This window comes from Acipenser ruthenus, unplaced genomic scaffold (assembly GCF_902713425.1).
Source record: "Acipenser ruthenus unplaced genomic scaffold, fAciRut3.2 maternal haplotype, whole genome shotgun sequence".
Lineage (NCBI taxonomy): Eukaryota > Metazoa > Chordata > Actinopteri > Acipenseriformes > Acipenseridae > Acipenser > Acipenser ruthenus.
Window position 1 is genome coordinate 11,572 of NW_026708671.1, and position 20,577 is coordinate 32,148.

Consider the following 20,577-nt stretch of genomic DNA (forward strand, 5'->3'; position numbering starts at 1 on the left):
CGGAGTAGTGGAGTAGCGTGGGCGAAGCGAGGCAGAGAGAACACCAGGCGGGCAGCAGAGTTCTGGATGAGCTGGAGCGGACGGGTGGCGGACGCAGGGAGGCCAGCCAGGAGGGAGTTGCAGTAGTCTAGGCGGGAGAGTACCATGGCCTGGACCAGGAGCTGGGTAGCATAGTTGGTGAGGAAGGGTCGGATTCTTCGGATGTTGCTCAGGAAGAATCGGCAAGTGCGTGCCAGAGTGGAGATGTGCTGGGAATAAGAGAGGCAGGGGTCCAGGGTGACTCCAAGGTTCTTAGCTGAGGAAGAGGGAGAGAGTGTGGTAGATTCCAGAGGAACAGAGATAGAGAGATCAGAGGAGGGGGAGGAGGAGGGAAAGAAAAGGAGGTCAGATTTAGAGAGGTTGAGTTTGAGGTGATGCGAGTGCATCCAGGAGGAAATAGCAGACAGACAGGTAGAGATACGGGAGGAGATGGTGGAGTCAGAGGTGGGGAAGGAGAGGAAAAACTGAGCATCATCAGCATAGAAATGGTATGAGAAACCATAGGATGCGATGAGGGGGCCCAGGGAGCGGGTGTAGAGAGAGAACAGGAGAGGACCCAAGACTGACCCTTGGGGGACTCCAGTTAAGAGAGGGTGAGGTGTGGAGGTTGCTCCACGCCAGGTTATGAACAGCTTAGCAAACTATTAGCTGAAGAAAATGTCCTGAACAAAGCAGTAGACTTTGTTGCCACAGACTATAAATTGGTTGAGTTTTGCAAAGAAACTCTGGGACTTGTTGAACCTGTATCACATTTTCCTTTTATTATGTACCGATCTTGGACCTTCTTAAACAGGAAGACATCTGGGAATGTGTAAACAGAGAAACTGAATCAAAACCTGGCGATTACTTATGTGACTTCTGTGACAGTGACATTTTTCAGAAACAATTTCCCCGAAATTCTCACTTTCTTAGGATTCACCTATATACAGATGAATTTGAGGTTGTTAACCCCTTGTGCTCCAAAAAAAACAATTCATAAAGTTTGTGCTTTCTATTTTACTTTAGGAAATGCATCTGTGAAATACAGATCACAACTAAGTCACATTTATTTGTGTGTTCTAGTAAAATACAAACTTTTGCAGACAAAATACAGTTATAGTGACATACTATAACCTTTAATAAATGACCTAAAAGTGTTGTTCACAGATGGTATTCAAGTAACAGTAAATGGTGAAACTAGACATTTTTGTGGAGCTGTAGTAACTATATCAGGGGACAACCTTTCATCTCATGCTTTGGCAGGATTTAAACGTTCATTTAACTGTGGGCGTATATGCAGATTTTGCATGATATTGCATGAAGAGATTTCAGACAAGTACTCTGAGGATGATTTGATAATTCGAGCATCTGATGCTCACAGATCACATTTGCATTCACGGGAGGTTAATGCAGAAGTTGCCAGTATAGCGTATGGAGTTGTTGCTGAATGTACGTTTGAACAGCTACCGTATTTTGACACTACAACTTCTTTCCCTCCAGATGTTATGCATGATATCCTTGAAGGAGTTATTCCATTACTTTTACGACAACTTTTGCTCACGTTGCATTCAAGACAAATTGTTTCTGTTCAAAACATTAACACTGAACTTGATTTATTTTCCTTTGGACAAAATGACAAGAAAGGAAAGCCAGTTAAATTGTCATTAAAGCATTTAAATGCTGGTACTTTTCCTGGCACTGCCATTCAAAAATGGTGCATGTTTAAATTTCTTCCATTTCTAATTGGCCATTTTGTCCCAACAGAAGATGAACACTGGCAGCACTACCTTCTGTTTCGTGAAATAGTAGACTTTGTAATGTCTCCTGTTGTGAAAAAGTCGTCACTTTCACATTTGCAGATTTTAATTGGAGAATTTCTCAGTGAATTTAATAGACTGTATCCTGGTAATTTTATACCAAAATTGCATTACTTGGTACACTACCCCAGATTGCTAGCTGAATTTGGACCACTTCGATCACTTTGGTGCTTACGTTTTGAAGGAAAGCACCAGTACTTTAAGTGGCTTGCAAGAAATGTGTGCAACTTCCGGAACATCTGCTTTACTTTAGCAAAAAGACATCAACAAAGACAGTGTTGGGATTTTTGTTGTGCAGATGCTTTGCATCAGTCATATGAGCAAGAAGGGTCTTGTGTTGTTCAGCTATCATCTACATCTTTGAAAGACATTATTCTTGAAAAATGCAATATTCAAGCCAGTGAACTTGAAGCTGATGAAACCATACTGAAAGTAAAGAAACTAACTGTGGATCACGTGAAATACGAAGTCAAGGATTACTTCATTGTCGATGTAGTCCATGAGGATTTACCCATTTTTTTCAAAATCTTGCATATCATTCAGTTTAGGTGTACATGGATTTTGTGTGGGAAACTGTATTTTGCTCTGGAATTTAATTCTCACCTTCATGCCTTCAAAATAGAGGCTTTACATGAGTGGTGTACATTAACACCTGGCAATGAAGTTGACTACCATGCACTCGATGCTTATGAAGACAGTGATGGATGTTTATATATTGCACCTCATCATACTGTGTATAAGGTACTGCTTGCATTTAAAACTGTGATATTAATTACAATGGCAGGTTAACATTGGTGCTTATTTTTCTGATTAATTTTATGTTTTTTTGTTCATTAGGTGAAGAAATAGATGGTGAGACTCTTTTAGGTCTGACAGAACATATGATTGGAAAAATCTTCCGAACTATGAAGGACCAAGTCAAATTTTTAAAGGCTCTCGAGAACCTTAAAAGGTATGTAATGACAAATATATTATACATTATGTTAGTCTATTGTTGTGTTTTAGTATTTACATTTAAATACCACATACTATACAGGAAACACTTTGAAAAGTATAAATTACTACTACCAGTACGCTTTTTGTATTGAAATGTTGTATTGTAAGAAAGATGTATATTATGGGAGTACATTTCTTTATGGAAACACAGAGAGAGAGAGAGAGAGAGAGAGAGAGAGAGAGAGAGAGAGAGAGAGAGAGAGAGAGAGAGAGGGAGAGAGAGAGAGAGAGAGAGAGAGAGAGAGAGAGAGAGAGAGAGAGAGAGAGAGAGGTATTTTCACTAGTTTCATTCCTGAAAATGAGGACTGGGAATGTATGGTTTTAAACTTCTGTGTAGAAAATTAATATGGCTGTTATATTATAAGGCTCTGTTTAAATATCAAGTCTTTAGATATTTTCAGGTGATTAAAATTATGAAATATTGTTTTTTTTTGTTGTTTTTTGTATTTTCATAGAACAAAAGCAAATGAGCATATTGTTTCAGAGAAGGTGCTACCAGTAGAATGCAGAGAAGTGCCACAAACCTCAACAAGTGTTCATGTTTGGACCGCATGTTATACATTGCCTATATTTCCTCCAGTTGTACAGATGGCCCTTGATAGAAAGGACATTGGTTTCAAATCAAAAGACAAATCTGCCCTTCGTGCAGCTCTAATACAGACTCTGTTTGATGACCTCAGCAAATATACGCTGTAAGAACTGAGATTTCGGTGTTTGTTTTAGATACATAGGCAACCAATTTTAGAATAATTACATAACATAAAATAGCATATTCATTTTTAAAAGGATTACTATTTTTTTTAAATCTATCATAACAGCAATATTTTATTCAAGAGAAAAAGTTTTATTAAATTCATTTTGATTATGCTTTTCAGCATGTTTTTTTGTAAATTAAAGCAATTGTAAAATGCAACTGTATTTCATGACATTATTTCTCAAATATATATTTTTCTTACAATTCACTTACAATTCATATGCCTATATTATTTTCTAATCTGTATATTTAGGTATCCAGACCACATAATGTACAGTACTGTGCTAAGTACTTTGTGCTGTAAGTACAGATTTCTAAGGGATGACAGCCAAACTGGATATGTGAGTATACATTTGGTAGTTATATTCATAAAAGAAATAGTCGAATAAACATTAATTTGTCAAAATTATGCAGCGTTAAATATATTTTTACTAGTTGATATGTATTTTTTATAGCCAGATAATGGACATAGGTTTAACTTTCTATCATTGTTTCAGGCTACTCTACTTGAAATACTGAGAAATAAATTCAAAAAAGAGAGAAAGACACTTATTTCAGTGGAGACTGTAGAAGACATGAAAAAAAGTTTGGTGCTGTGGGTCGAGGAAGGAAGCGTGCACCAGAGCAACAGCAACCGCTCATGAAAAAGAGAAGAGAATCTGTAAGCCTAACTCTTGGATCTGCATTGACAGAAATAGATTGAAATAGAATTACATACTTTATATATGTACATACATGCGATTGTGTAGTTTATTAGCTAATTGGCTTTCATGGAGAGTACTTGATCTTTAGCATTTTTCCAGAGTAAAGAAAAGCACAGAGAATACATGCAGTAAATGCCTGATCATAAGTATTGAATTACTTAACGTTATGATACATATTGCAGATGCAAAGTGAGGAGTTCCCAGGAGAAGACGAGCATAGTATTGCCAAACACTTGGACTCCATAAGAAAAGAAATAACGAAATTGAGGCCGAAGTTTTGATCTCAAAAAACTAATAAACATTCAGTCTTAATTTATAGATATCATAAACTCATAATAAGCTCTGATCTAAATACTGTACTGTAGCTCTTCTAATTTGTGCCACCAAAAAATGTATAAGAAAAAAGAAACCCACGTTCATCAGTTTCAATATACATTTTATCTCAGCTTTTTCAAGGTCTATTACATGTTCTTGAAAATGCATTTTGTGTAAGTTTCAGGAAAATCTGTAGGATGCATAGATTTATTTTCCAGTTTGCTGCGAGACCCTTTTTTTCACTGTGTAAATAATATGGTTTAATTATTAAAAACACACAGGTTGAATAAAACTGTGTAAAACTGTATATAACTAAACCTGAAACTGAAACTACTCTAATGGTTTAACCTGTAAAAACAATAAATTGTTATATAAATGTTTAATAAATAAATTGTTGGCATCCTGAATTGAGTGATTTATCAAAGCACTTACACTTCTGAGGTTGGGGGATTCTAAAGGATGTGAAGAGCTCTTAAAGGTATACATTGGTTTTTTCTCAGATGAACCAAACAACCCTCCATAGAATGTTAATTGTAAGGTTCAATAGTGTAACTCTTATGGTTCTATATTAAACCTCAATAGAAGGTTCTTCAGAGGAACCAATATGGTTCTGTATTATGCCATTAATATAAGAACCATGGTGGTACTTTATTAAACCTCTAATGCAGGGTTCTTCCAAAGAACCATTTTAAAAGGTTCCATATAGCACTTCAAAATGGTTCCAAATCTATACCAGCAGATAGAACCTTTTAGGGTTCTATATTGTACCCTTTTTTCTAAGAGTGTACTGCATAAAAAAAACGAGTGTGTTGTCGTGGCAGTTGGTGATCAAAGAAATAAAACAAAATAAAATCAATAAATAATAATGTCATAGACTTAAAGTCATACCTTTGAAGTCATAATGCATTGCAAGTGTTATTAGGGAATGTTGTGCTGTGTTTTCAAGCGCTTCAATGTGACAGCGGGTGCGTTCACGGAGATCAAGAGCAAACGGAGATCAAGAGCAGCCGCCGCAGGGGAGGGATACCATGGTAAATAGGTTACCTATTTACCATGGTATCTCTCCCCTGGGTGCGTTGTGTTTTGGTGAGCATTAATGCAGGAAAGCAGCGGGCGGGATGGCGAGCTTGTCCTGCTGCTCCAACAGAAGCTAGCTTAAGAGCCGGTACGATGCGGTCAATTGGTGAAGTTCGTCAGGAGTACTGCATAAAAAAAACGAGTGTGTTGTCGTGGCAGTTGGTGATCAAAGAAATAAAATCAATAAATAATAATGTCATAGACTTAAAGTCATACCTTTGAAGTCATAATGCATTGCAAGTGTTATTAGGGAATGTTGTGCTGTGTTTTCAAGCGCTTCAATGTGACAGCGGGTGCGTTCACGGAGATCAAGAGCAGCCGGAGATCAAGAGCAGCCGCCGCAGGGGAGGGATACCATTGTAAATAGGTTACCTATTTACCATGGTATCTCTCCCCTGGGTGCGTTGTGTTTTGGTGAGCATTAATGCAGGAAAGCAGCGGGCGGGATGGCGAGCTTGTCCTGCTGCTCCAACACAAGCTAGCTTAAGAGCCGGTACGATGCGGGCAATGGGTGAAGTTCGTCAGGAGTACTGCATAAAAAAACGAGTGTGTTGTCGTGGCAGTTGGTGATCAAAGAAATAAAACAAAATAAAATCAATAAATAATAATGTCATAGACTTAAAGTCATACCTTTGAAGTCATAATGCATTGCAAGTGTTATTAGGGAATGTTGTGCTGTGTTTTCAAGCGCTTCAATGTGCTGCTCTGCAAGGTTTGGAGACAGCGGGTGCGTTCACGGAGATCAAGAGCAGTCGGCGCAAAACACAAGGCACCCAGGGGAGAGATACCATGGTAAATAGGTTACATATTTACCTATTTTTGTTTCGGCGAACGGTTTTGGTGAGCAATAATGCAAGAAAGCAGCGGGCGGGATGGCGAGCTTGTCCTGCTGCTCCAACAGAAGCTAGCTTAAGAGCCGGTACGATGCGGTCAATTGGTGAAGTTCGTCAGGAGTACTGCATAAAAAAAACGAGTGTGTTGTCGTGGCAGTTGGTGATCAAAGAAATAAAATCAATAAATAATAATGTCATAGACTTAAAGTCATACCTTTGAAGTCATAATGCATTGCAAGTGTTATTAGGGAATGTTGTGCTGTGTTTTCAAGCGCTTCAATGTGACAGCGGGTGCGTTCACGGAGATCAAGAGCAGCCGGAGATCAAGAGCAGCCGCCGCAGGGGAGGGATACCATGGTAAATAGGTTACCTATTTACCATGGTATCTCTCCCCTGGGTGCGTTGTGTTTTGGTGAGCATTAATGCAGGAAAGCAGCGGGCGGGATGGCGAGCTTGTCCTGCTGCTCCAACACAAGCTAGCTTAAGAGCCGGTACGATGCGGGCAATGGGTGAAGTTCGTCAGGAGTACTGCATAAAAAAACGAGTGTGTTGTCGTGGCAGTTGGTGATCAAAGAAATAAAACAAAATAAAATCAATAAATAATAATGTCATAGACTTAAAGTCATACCTTTGAAGTCATAATGCATTGCAAGTGTTATTAGGGAATGTTGTGCTGTGTTTTCAAGCGCTTCAATGTGCTGCTCTGCAAGGTTTGGAGACAGCGGGTGCGTTCACGGAGATCAAGAGCAGCCGGCGCAAAACACAAGGCACCCAGGGGAGAGATACCATGGTAAATAGGTTACCTATTTACCTATTTTTGTTTCGGCGAACGGTTTTGGTGAGCAGTAATGCAAGAAAGCAGCGGGCGGGATGGCGAGCTTGTCCTGCTGCTCCAACACAAGCTACCTTAAGAGCCGGTACGATGCGGTCAATTGGTGAAGTTCGTCAGGAGTACTGCATAAAAAAACGAGTGTGTTGTCGTGGCAGTTGGTGATCAAAGAAATAAAACAAAATAAAATCAATAAATAATAATGTCATAGACTTAAAGTCATACCTTTGAAGTCATAATGCATTGCAAGTGTTATTAGGGAATGTTGTGCTGTGTTTTCAAGCGCTTCAATGTGACAGCGGGTGCGTTCACGGAGATCAAGAGCAGCCGGAGATCAAGAGCAGCCGCCGCAGGGGAGGGATACCATGGTAAATAGGTTACCTATTTACCATGGTATCTCTCCCCTGGGTGCGTTGTGTTTTGGTGAGCATTAATGCAGGAAAGCAGCGGGCGGGATGGCGAGCTTGTCCTGCTGCTCCAACACAAGCTAGCTTAAGAGCCGGTACGATGCGGGCAATGGGTGAAGTTCGTCAGGAGTACTGCATAAAAAAACGAGTGTGTTGTCGTGGCAGTTGGTGATCAAAGAAATAAAACAAAATAAAATCAATAAATAATAATTTCATAGACTTAAAGCCATACCTTTGAAGTCATAATGCATTGCAAGTGTTATTAGGGAATGTTGTGCTGTGTTTTCAAGCGCTTCAATGTGCTGCTCTGCAAGGTTTGGAGACAGCGGGTGCGTTCACGGAGATCAAGAGCAGTCGGCGCAAAACACAAGGCACCCAGGGGAGAGATACCATGGTAAATAGGTTACATATTTACCTATTTTTGTTTCGGCGAACGGTTTTGGTGAGCAATAATGCAAGAAAGCAGCGGGCGGGATGGCGAGCTTGTCCTGCTGCTCCAACAGAAGCTAGCTTAAGAGCCGGTACGATGCGGTCAATTGGTGAAGTTCGTCAGGAGTACTGCATAAAAAAAACGAGTGTGTTGTCGTGGCAGTTGGTGATCAAAGAAATAAAATCAATAAATAATAATGTCATAGACTTAAAGTCATACCTTTGAAGTCATAATGCATTGCAAGTGTTATTAGGGAATGTTGTGCTGTGTTTTCAAGCGCTTCAATGTGACAGCGGGTGCGTTCACGGAGATCAAGAGCAGCCGGAGATCAAGAGCAGCCGCCGCAGGGGAGGGATACCATTGTAAATAGGTTACCTATTTACCATGGTATCTCTCCCCTGGGTGCGTTGTGTTTTGGTGAGCATTAATGCAGGAAAGCAGCGGGCGGGATGGCGAGCTTGTCCTGCTGCTCCAACACAAGCTAGCTTAAGAGCCGGTACGATGCGGGCAATGGGTGAAGTTCGTCAGGAGTACTGCATAAAAAAACGAGTGTGTTGTCGTGGCAGTTGGTGATCAAAGAAATAAAACAAAATAAAATCAATAAATAATAATGTCATAGACTTAAAGTCATACCTTTGAAGTCATAATGCATTGCAAGTGTTATTAGGGAATGTTGTGCTGTGTTTTCAAGCGCTTCAATGTGCTGCTCTGCAAGGTTTGGAGACAGCGGGTGCGTTCACGGAGATCAAGAGCAGCCGGCGCAAAACACAAGGCACCCAGGGGAGAGATACCATGGTAAATAGGTTACCTATTTACCTATTTTTGTTTCGGCGAACGGTTTTGGTGAGCAGTAATGCAAGAAAGCAGCGGGCGGGATGGCGAGCTTGTCCTGCTGCTCCAACACAAGCTACCTTAAGAGCCGGTAGGATGCGGTCAATTGGTGAAGTTCGTCAGGAGTACTGCATAAAAAAACGAGTGTGTTGTCGTGGCAGTTGGTGATCAAAGAAATAAAACAAAATAAAATCAATAAATAATAATGTCATAGACTTAAAGTCATACCTTTGAAGTCATAATGCATTGCAAGTGTTATTAGGGAATGTTGTGCTGTGTTTTCAAGCGCTTCAATGTGACAGCGGGTGCGTTCACGGAGATCAAGAGCAGCCGGAGATCAAGAGCAGCCGCCGCAGGGGAGGGATACCATGGTAAATAGGTTACCTATTTACCATGGTATCTCTCCCCTGGGTGCGTTGTGTTTTGGTGAGCATTAATGCAGGAAAGCAGCGGGCGGGATGGCGAGCTTGTCCTGCTGCTCCAACACAAGCTAGCTTAAGAGCCGGTACGATGCGGGCAATGGGTGAAGTTCGTCAGGAGTACTGCATAAAAAAACGAGTGTGTTGTCGTGGCAGTTGGTGATCAAAGAAATAAAACAAAATAAAATCAATAAATAATAATGTCATAGACTTAAAGCCATACCTTTGAAGTCATAATGCATTGCAAGTGTTATTAGGGAATGTTGTGCTGTGTTTTCAAGCGCTTCAATGTGCTGCTCTGCAAGGTTTGGAGACAGCGGGTGCGTTCACGGAGATCAAGAGCAAACGGAGATCAAGAGCAGCCGCCGCAGGGGAGGGATACCATGGTAAATAGGTTACATATTTACCTATTTTTGTTTCGGCGAACGGTTTTGGTGAGCAATAATGCAGGAAAGCAGCGGGCGGGATGGCGAGCTTGTCCTGCTGCTCCAACAGAAGCTACCTTAAGAGCCGGTACGATGCGGTCAATTGGTGAAGTTCGTCAGGAGTACTGCATACAAAAACGAGTGTGTTGTCGTGGCAGTTGGTGATCAAAGAAATAAAACAAAATAAAATCAATAAATAATAATGTCATAGACTTAAAGTCATACCTTTGAAGTCATAATGCATTGCAAGTGTTATTAGGGAATGTTGTGCTGTGTTTTCAAGCGCTTCAATGTGACAGCGGGAGCGTTCACGGAGATCAAGAGCAGCCGGAGATCAAGAGCAGCCGCCGCAGGGGAGGGATACCATGGTAAATAGGTTACCTATTTACCATGGTATCTCTCCCCTGGGTGCGTTGTGTTTTGGTGAGCATTAATGCAGGAAAGCAGCGGGCGGGATGGCGAGCTTGTCCTGCTGCTCCAACACAAGCTAGCTTAAGAGCCGGTACGATGCGGGCAATGGGTGAAGTTCGTCAGGAGTACTGCATACAAAAACGAGTGTGTTGTCGTGGCAGTTGGTGATCAAAGAAATAAAACAAAATAAAATCAATAAATAATAATGTCATAGACTTAAAGTCATACCTTTGAAGTCATAATGCATTGCAAGTGTTATTAGGGAATGTTGTGCTGTGTTTTCAAGCGCTTCAATGTGACAGCGGGTGCGTTCACGGAGATCAAGAGCAGCCGGAGATCAAGAGCAGCCGCCGCAGGGGAGGGATACCATGGTAAATAGGTTACCTATTTACCATGGTATCTCTCCCCTGGGTGCGTTGTGTTTTGGTGAGCATTAATGCAGGAAAGCAGCGGGCGGGATGGCGAGCTTGTCCTGCTGCTCCAACACAAGCTAGCTTAAGAGCCGGTACGATGCGGGCAATGGGTGAAGTTCGTCAGGAGTACTGCATAAAAAAACGAGTGTGTTGTCGTGGCAGTTGGTGATCAAAGAAATAAAACAAAATAAAATCAATAAATAATAATGTCATAGACTTAAAGCCATACCTTTGAAGTCATAATGCATTGCAAGTGTTATTAGGGAATGTTGTGCTGTGTTTTCAAGCGCTTCAATGTGCTGCTCTGCAAGGTTTGGAGACAGCGGGTGCGTTCACGGAGATCAAGAGCAGCCGGCGCAAAACACAAGGCACCCAGGGGAGAGATACCATGGTAAATAGGTTACATATTTACCTATTTTTGTTTCGGCGAACGGTTTTGGTGAGCAATAATGCAGGAAAGCAGCGGGCGGGATGGCGAGCTTGTCCTGCTGCTCCAACAGAAGCTACCTTAAGAGCCGGTACGATGCGGTCAATTGGTGAAGTTCGTCAGGAGTACTGCATACAAAAACGAGTGTGTTGTCGTGGCAGTTGGTGATCAAAGAAATAAAACAAAATAAAATCAATAAATAATAATGTCATAGACTTAAAGTCATACCTTTGAAGTCATAATGCATTGCAAGTGTTATTAGGGAATGTTGTGCTGTGTTTTCAAGCGCTTCAATGTGCTGCTCTGCAAGGTTTGGAGACAGCGGGTGCGTTCACGGAGATCAAGAGCAGCCGGCGCAAAACACAAGGCACCCAGGGGAGAGATACCATGGTAAATAGGTTGCCTATTTACCTATTTTTGTTTCGGCGAACGGTTTTGGTGAGCAGTAATGCAAGAAAGCAGCGGGCGGGATGGCGAGCTTGTCCTGCTGCTCCAACACAAGCTAGCTTAAGAGCCGGTACCATGCGGGCAATGGGTGAAGTTCGTCAGGAGTACTGCATAAAAAAACGAGTGTGTTGTCGTGGCAGTTGGTGATCAAAGAAATAAAACAAAATAAAATCAATAAATAATAATGTCATAGACTTAAAGTCATAATTTTGAAGTCATAATGCATTGCAAGTGTTATTAGGGAATGTTGTGCTGTGTTTTCAAGCGCTTCAATGTGACAGCGGGTGCGTTCACGGAGATCAAGAGCAGCCGGAGATCAAGAGCAGCCGCCGCAGGGGAGGGATACCATGGTAAATAGGTTACCTATTTACCATGGTATCTCTCCCCTGGGTGCGTTGTGTTTTGGTGAGCATTAATGCAGGAAAGCAGCGGGCGGGATGGCGAGCTTGTCCTGCTGCTCCAACACAAGCTAGCTTAAGAGCCGGTACGATGCGGGCAATGGGTGAAGTTCGTCAGGAGTACTGCATAAAAAAACGAGTGTGTTGTCGTGGCAGTTGGTGATCAAAGAAATAAAACAAAATAAAATCAATAAATAATAATTTCATAGACTTAAAGCCATACCTTTGAAGTCATAATGCATTGCAAGTGTTATTAGGGAATGTTGTGCTGTGTTTTCAAGCGCTTCAATGTGCTGCTCTGCAAGGTTTGGAGACAGCGGGTGCGTTCACGGAGATCAAGAGCAAACGGAGATCAAGAGCAGCCGCCGCAGGGGAGGGATACCATGGTAAATAGGTTACATATTTACCTATTTTTGTTTCGGCGAACGGTTTTGGTGAGCAATAATGCAGGAAAGCAGCGGGCGGGATGGCGAGCTTGTCCTGCTGCTCCAACAGAAGCTACCTTAAGAGCCGGTACGATGCGGTCAATTGGTGAAGTTCGTCAGGAGTACTGCATACAAAAACGAGTGTGTTGTCGTGGCAGTTGGTGATCAAAGAAATAAAACAAAATAAAATCAATAAATAATAATGTCATAGACTTAAAGTCATACCTTTGAAGTCATAATGCATTGCAAGTGTTATTAGGGAATGTTGTGCTGTGTTTTCAAGCGCTTCAATGTGACAGCGGGTGCGTTCACGGAGATCAAGAGCAGCCGGAGATCAAGAGCAGCCGCCGCAGGGGAGGGATACCATGGTAAATAGGTTACCTATTTACCATGGTATCTCTCCCCTGGGTGCGTTGTGTTTTGGTGAGCATTAATGCAGGAAAGCAGCGGGCGGGATGGCGAGCTTGTCCTGCTGCTCCAACACAAGCTAGCTTAAGAGCCGGTACGATGCGGGCAATGGGTGAAGTTCGTCAGGAGTACTGCATAAAAAAACGAGTGTGTTGTCGTGGCAGTTGGTGATCAAAGAAATAAAACAAAATAAAATCAATAAATAATAATGTCATAGACTTAAAGCCATACCTTTGAAGTCATAATGCATTGCAAGTGTTATTAGGGAATGTTGTGCTGTGTTTTCAAGCGCTTCAATGTGCTGCTCTGCAAGGTTTGGAGACAGCGGGTGCGTTCACGGAGATCAAGAGCAGCCGGCGCAAAACACAAGGCACCCAGGGGAGAGATACCATGGTAAATAGGTTACATATTTACCTATTTTTGTTTCGGCGAACGGTTTTGGTGAGCAATAATGCAGGAAAGCAGCGGGCGGGATGGCGAGCTTGTCCTGCTGCTCCAACAGAAGCTACCTTAAGAGCCGGTACGATGCGGTCAATTGGTGAAGTTCGTCAGGAGTACTGCATACAAAAACGAGTGTGTTGTCGTGGCAGTTGGTGATCAAAGAAATAAAACAAAATAAAATCAATAAATAATAATGTCATAGACTTAAAGTCATACCTTTGAAGTCATAATGCATTGCAAGTGTTATTAGGGAATGTTGTGCTGTGTTTTCAAGCGCTTCAATGTGCTGCTCTGCAAGGTTTGGAGACAGCGGGTGCGTTCACGGAGATCAAGAGCAGCCGGCGCAAAACACAAGGCACCCAGGGGAGAGATACCATGGTAAATAGGTTGCCTATTTACCTATTTTTGTTTCGGCGAACGGTTTTGGTGAGCAGTAATGCAAGAAAGCAGCGGGCGGGATGGCGAGCTTGTCCTGCTGCTCCAACACAAGCTAGCTTAAGAGCCGGTACCATGCGGGCAATGGGTGAAGTTCGTCAGGAGTACTGCATAAAAAAACGAGTGTGTTGTCGTGGCAGTTGGTGATCAAAGAAATAAAACAAAATAAAATCAATAAATAATAATGTCATAGACTTAAAGTCATAATTTTGAAGTCATAATGCATTGCAAGTGTTATTAGGGAATGTTGTGCTGTGTTTTCAAGCGCTTCAATGTGACAGCGGGTGCGTTCACGGAGATCAAGAGCAGCCGGAGATCAAGAGCAGCCGCCGCAGGGGAGGGATACCATGGTAAATAGGTTACCTATTTACCATGGTATCTCTCCCCTGGGTGCGTTGTGTTTTGGTGAGCATTAATGCAGGAAAGCAGCGGGCGGGATGGCGAGCTTGTCCTGCTGCTCCAACACAAGCTAGCTTAAGAGCCGGTACGATGCGGGCAATGGGTGAAGTTCATCAGGAGTACTGCATAAAAAAACGAGTGTGTTGTCGTGGCAGTTGGTGATCAAAGAAATAAAACAAAATAAAATCAATAAATAATAATGTCATAGACTTAAAGTCATACCTTTGAAGTCATAATGCATTGCAAGTGTTATTAGGGAATGTTGTGCTGTGTTTTCAAGCGCTTCAATGTGCTGCTCTGCAAGGTTTGGAGACAGCTGGTGCGTTCACGGAGATCAAGAGCAAACGGAGATCAAGAGCAGCCGCCGCAGGGGAGGGATACCATGGTAAATAGGTTACCTATTTACCATGGTATCTCTCCCCTGGGTGCGTTGTGTTTTGGTGAGCATTAATGCAGGAAAGCAGCGGGCGGGATGGCGAGCTTGTCCTGCTGCTCCAACACAAGCTAGCTTAAGAGCCGGTACGATGCGGGCAATGGGTGAAGTTCATCAGGAGTACTGCATAAAAAAACGAGTGTGTTGTCGTGGCAGTTGGTGATCAAAGAAATAAAACAAAATAAAATCAATAAATAATAATGTCATAGACTTAAAGTCATACCTTTGAAGTCATAATGCATTGCAAGTGTTATTAGGGAATGTTGTGCTGTGTTTTCAAGCGCTTCAATGTGACAGCGGGTGCGTTCACGGAGATCAAGAGCAGCCGGAGATGAAGAGCAGCCGCCGCAGGGGAGGGATACCATGGTAAATAGGTTACCTATTTACCATGGTATCTCTCCCCTGGGTGCGTTGTGTTTTGGTGAGCATTAATGCAGGAAAGCAGCGGGCGGGATGGCGAGCTTGTCCTGCTACTCCAACACAAGCTAGCTTAAGAGCAGGTACGATGCGGGCAATGGGTGAAGTTCGTCAGGAGTACTGCATAAAAAAACGAGTGTGTTGTCGTGGCAGTTGGTGATCAAAGAAATAAAACAAAATAAAATCAATAAATAATAATGTCATAGACTTAAAGCCATACCTTTGAAGTCATAATGCATTGCAAGTGTTATTAGGGAATGTTGTGCTGTGTTTTCAAGCGCTTCAATGTGCTGCTCTGCAAGGTTTGGAGACAGCGGGTGCGTTCACGGAGAAAAAGAGCAGCCGGCGCAAAACACAAGGCACCCAGGGGAGAGATACCATGGTAAATAGGTTACCTATTTACCTATTTTTGTTTCGGCGAACGGTTTTGGTGAGCAATAATGCAGGAAAGCAGCGGGCGGGATGGCGAGCTTGTCCTGCTGCTCCAACTCAAGCTACCTTAAGAGCCGGTACGATGCGGTCAATTGGTGAAGTTCGTCAGGAGTACTGCATAAAAAAAAACGAGTGTGTTGTCGTGGCAGTTGGTGATCAAAGAAATAAAACAAAATAAAATCAATAAATAATAATGTCATAGACTTAAAGTCATACCTTTGAAGTCATAATGCATTGCAAGTGTTATTAGGGAATGTTGTGCTGTGTTTTCAAGCGCTTCAATGTGACAGCGGGAGCGTTCACGGAGATCAAGAGCAGCCGGAGATCAAGAGCAGCCGCCGCAGGGGAGGGATACCATGGTAAATAGGTTACCTATTTACCATGGTATCTCTCCCCTGGGTGCGTTGTGTTTTGGTGAGCATTAATGCAGGAAAGCAGCGGGCGGGATGGCGAGCTTGTCCTGCTGCTCCAACACAAGCTAGCTTAAGAGCCGGTACGATGCGGGCAATGGGTGAAGTTCGTCAGGAGTACTGCATAAAAAAACGAGTGTGTTGTCGTGGCAGTTGGTGATCAAAGAAATAAAACAAAATAAAATCAATAAATAATAATGTCATAGACTTAAAGTCATACCTTTGAAGTCATAATGCATTGCAAGTGTTATTAGGGAATGTTGTGCTGTGTTTTCAAGCGCTTCAATGTGACAGCGGGTGCGTTCACGGAGATCAAGAGCAGCCGGAGATCAAGAGCAGCCGCCGCAGGGGAGGGATACCATGGTAAATAGGTTACCTATTTACCATGGTATCTCTCCCCTGGGTGCGTTGTGTTTTGGTGAGCATTAATGCAGGAAAGCAGCGGGCGGGATGGCGAGCTTGTCCTGCTGCTCCAACACAAGCTAGCTTAAGAGCCGGTACGATGCGGGCAATGGGTGAAGTTCGTCAGGAGTACTGCATAAAAAAACGAGTGTGTTGTCGTGGCAGTTGGTGATCAAAGAAATAAAACAAAATAAAATCAATAAATAATAATGTCATAGACTTAAAGCCATACCTTTGAAGTCATAATGCATTGCAAGTGTTATTAGGGAATGTTGTGCTGTGTTTTCAAGCGCTTCAATGTGCTGCTCTGCAAGGTTTGGAGACAGCGGGTGCGTTCACGGAGATCAAGAGCAGCCGGCGCAAAACACAAGGCACCCAGGGGAGAGATACCATGGTAAATAGGTTACATATTTACCTATTTTTGTTTCGGCGAACGGTTTTGGTGAGCAATAATGCAGGAAAGCAGCGGGCGGGATGGCGAGCTTGTCCTGCTGCTCCAACAGAAGCTACCTTAAGAGCCGGTACGATGCGGTCAATTGGTGAAGTTCGTCAGGAGTACTGCATACAAAAACGAGTGTGTTGTCGTGGCAGTTGGTGATCAAAGAAATAAAACAAAATAAAATCAATAAATAATAATGTCATAGACTTAAAGTCATACCTTTGAAGTCATAATGCATTGCAAGTGTTATTAGGGAATGTTGTGCTGTGTTTTCAAGCGCTTCAATGTGCTGCTCTGCAAGGTTTGGAGACAGCGGGTGCGTTCACGGAGATCAAGAGCAGCCGGCGCAAAACACAAGGCACCCAGGGGAGAGATACCATGGTAAATAGGTTGCCTATTTACCTATTTTTGTTTCGGCGAACGGTTTTGGTGAGCAGTAATGCAAGAAAGCAGCGGGCGGGATGGCGAGCTTGTCCTGCTGCTCCAACACAAGCTAGCTTAAGAGCCGGTACCATGCGGGCAATGGGTGAAGTTCGTCAGGAGTACTGCATAAAAAAACGAGTGTGTTGTCGTGGCAGTTGGTGATCAAAGAAATAAAACAAAATAAAATCAATAAATAATAATGTCATAGACTTAAAGTCATAATTTTGAAGTCATAATGCATTGCAAGTGTTATTAGGGAATGTTGTGCTGTGTTTTCAAGCGCTTCAATGTGACAGCGGGTGCGTTCACGGAGATCAAGAGCAGCCGGAGATCAAGAGCAGCCGCCGCAGGGGAGGGATACCATGGTAAATAGGTTACCTATTTACCATGGTATCTCTCCCCTGGGTGCGTTGTGTTTTGGTGAGCATTAATGCAGGAAAGCAGCGGGCGGGATGGCGAGCTTGTCCTGCTGCTCCAACACAAGCTAGCTTAAGAGCCGGTACGATGCGGGCAATGGGTGAAGTTCATCAGGAGTACTGCATAAAAAAACGAGTGTGTTGTCGTGGCAGTTGGTGATCAAAGAAATAAAACAAAATAAAATCAATAAATAATAATGTCATAGACTTAAAGTCATACCTTTGAAGTCATAATGCATTGCAAGTGTTATTAGGGAATGTTGTGCTGTGTTTTCAAGCGCTTCAATGTGCTGCTCTGCAAGGTTTGGAGACAGCTGGTGCGTTCACGGAGATCAAGAGCAAACGGAGATCAAGAGCAGCCGCCGCAGGGGAGGGATACCATGGTAAATAGGTTACCTATTTACCATGGTATCTCTCCCCTGGGTGCGTTGTGTTTTGGTGAGCATTAATGCAGGAAAGCAGCGGGCGGGATGGCGAGCTTGTCCTGCTGCTCCAACACAAGCTAGCTTAAGAGCCGGTACGATGCGGGCAATGGGTGAAGTTCATCAGGAGTACTGCATAAAAAAACGAGTGTGTTGTCGTGGCAGTTGGTGATCAAAGAAATAAAACAAAATAAAATCAATAAATAATAATGTCATAGACTTAAAGTCATACCTTTGAAGTCATAATGCATTGCAAGTGTTATTAGGGAATGTTGTGCTGTGTTTTCAAGCGCTTCAATGTGACAGCGGGTGCGTTCACGGAGATCAAGAGCAGCCGGAGATGAAGAGCAGCCGCCGCAGGGGAGGGATACCATGGTAAATAGGTTACCTATTTACCATGGTATCTCTCCCCTGGGTGCGTTGTGTTTTGGTGAGCATTAATGCAGGAAAGCAGCGGGCGGGATGGCGAGCTTGTCCTGCTACTCCAACACAAGCTAGCTTAAGAGCCGGTACGATGCGGGCAATGGGTGAAGTTCGTCAGGAGTACTGCATAAAAAAACGAGTGTGTTGTCGTGGCAGTTGGTGATCAAAGAAATAAAACAAAATAAAATCAATAAATAATAATGTCATAGACTTAAAGCCATACCTTTGAAGTCATAATGCATTGCAAGTGTTATTAGGGAATGTTGTGCTGTGTTTTCAAGCGCTTCAATGTGCTGCTCTGCAAGGTTTGGAGACAGCGGGTGCGTTCACGGAGAAAAAGAGCAGCCGGCGCAAAACACAAGGCACCCAGGGGAGAGATACCATGGTAAATAGGTTACCTATTTACCTATTTTTGTTTCGGCGAACGGTTTTGGTGAGCAATAATGCAGGAAAGCAGCGGGCGGGATGGCGAGTTTGTCCTGCTGCTCCAACTCAAGCTACCTTAAGAGCCGGTACGATGCGGTCAATTGGTGAAGTTCGTCAGGAGTACTGCATAAAAAAAAACGAGTGTGTTGTCGTGGCAGTTGGTGATCAAAGAAATAAAACAAAATAAAATCAATAAATAATAATGTCATAGACTTAAAGTCATACCTTTGAAGTCATAATGCATTGCAAGTGTTATTAGGGAATGTTGTGCTGTGTTTTCAAGCGCTTCAATGTGACAGCGGGTGCGTTCACGGAGATCAAGAGCAGCCGGAGATCAAGAGCAGCCGCCGCAGGGGAGGGATACCATGGTAAATAGGTTACCTATTTACCATGGTATCTCTCCCCTGGGTGCGTTGTGTTTTGGTGAGCATTAATGCAGGAAAGCAGCGGGCGGGATGGCGAGCTTGTCCTGCTGCTCCAACACAAGCTAGCTTAAGAGCCGGTACGATGCGGGCAATGGGTGAAGTTCGTCAGGAGTACTGCATAAAAAAACGAGTGTGTTGTCGTGGCAGTTGGTGATCAAAGAAATAAAACAAAATAAAATCAATAAATAATAATGTCATAGACTTAAAGTCATACCTTTGAAGTCATAATGCATTGCAAGTGTTATTAGGGAATGTTGTGCTGTGTTTTCAAGCGCTTCAATGTGACAGCGGGTGCGTTCACGGAGATCAAGAGCAGCCGGAGATCAAGAGCAGCCGCCGCAGGGGAGGGATACCATGGTAAATAGGTTACCTATTTACCATGGTATCTCTCCCCTGGGTGCGTTGTGTTTTGGTGAGCATTAATGCAGGAAAGCAGCGGGCGGGATGGCGAGCTTGTCCTGCTGCTCCAACACAAGCTAGCTTAAGAGCCGGTACGATGCGGGCAATGGGTGAAGTTCGTCAGGAGTACTGCATAAAAAAACGAGTGTGTTGTCGTGGCAGTTGGTGATCAAAGAAATTAAACAAAATAAAATCAATAAATAATAATGTCATAGACTTAAAGCCATACCTTTGAAGTCATAATGCATTGCAAGTGTTATTAGGGAATGTTGTGCTGTGTTTTCAAGCGCTTCAATGTGCTGCTCTGCAAGGTTTGGAGACAGCGGGTGCGTTCACGGAGAAAAAGAGCAGCCGGCGCAAAACACAAGGCACCCAGGGGAGAGATACCATGGTAAATAGGTTACATATTTACCTATTTTTGTTTCGGCGAACGGTTTTGGTGAGCAATAATGCAGGAAAGCAGCGGGCGGGATTGCGAGCTTGTCCTGCTGCTCCAACTCAAGCTACCTTAAGAGCCGGTACGATGCGATCAATTGGTGAAGTTCGTCAGGAGTACTGCATAAAAAAAAAACGAGTGTGTTGTCGTGGCAGTTGGTGATCAAAGAAATAAAACAAAATAAAATCAATAAATAATAATGTCATAGACTTAAAGTCATACCTTTGAAGTCATAATGCATTGCAAGTGTTATTAGGGAATGTTGTGCTGTGTTTTCAAGCGCTTCAATGTGACAGCGGGTGCGTTCACGGAGATCAAGAGCAGCCGGAGATCAAGAGCAGCCGCCGCAGGGGAGGGATACCATGGTAAATAGGTTACCTATTTACCATGGTATCTCTCCCCTGGGTGCGTTGTGTTTTGGTGAGCATTAATGCAGGAAAGCAGCGGGCGGGATGGCGAGCTTGTCCTGCTGCTCCAACACAAGCTAGCTTAAGAGCCGGTACGATGCGGGCAATGGGTGAAGTTCGTCAGGAGTACTGCATAAAAAAACGAGTGTGTTGTCGTGGCAGTTGGTGATCAAAGAAATAAAACAAAATAAAATCAATAAATAATAAT

The 20,577-nt window shown here is 43.0% G+C and overlaps 1 protein-coding gene across 1 annotated transcript; it reads left to right on the forward strand.

The window, feature by feature from the left end:
* The first annotated feature begins 986 nt into the window (after positions 1-986).
* Positions 987-2,787, forward strand: LOC131735211 (uncharacterized). The gene is made up of 2 exons (XM_059021528.1): positions 987-2,576; positions 2,673-2,787. The coding sequence occupies exons 1-2, from the start codon at positions 1,326-1,328 to the stop codon at positions 2,682-2,684; spliced, it is 1,263 nt and encodes a 420-aa protein (XP_058877511.1). The 5' UTR covers positions 987-1,325; the 3' UTR covers positions 2,685-2,787.
* The last annotated feature ends 17,790 nt before the right edge of the window (positions 2,788-20,577 follow it).

What these genes read in the sequence shown, in the direction of transcription:
- LOC131735211 (XM_059021528.1), top strand. Translation starts at nt 1,326, where the DNA reads ATGATATTGCATGAAGAGATTTCAGACAAGTACTCTGAGGATGATTTG.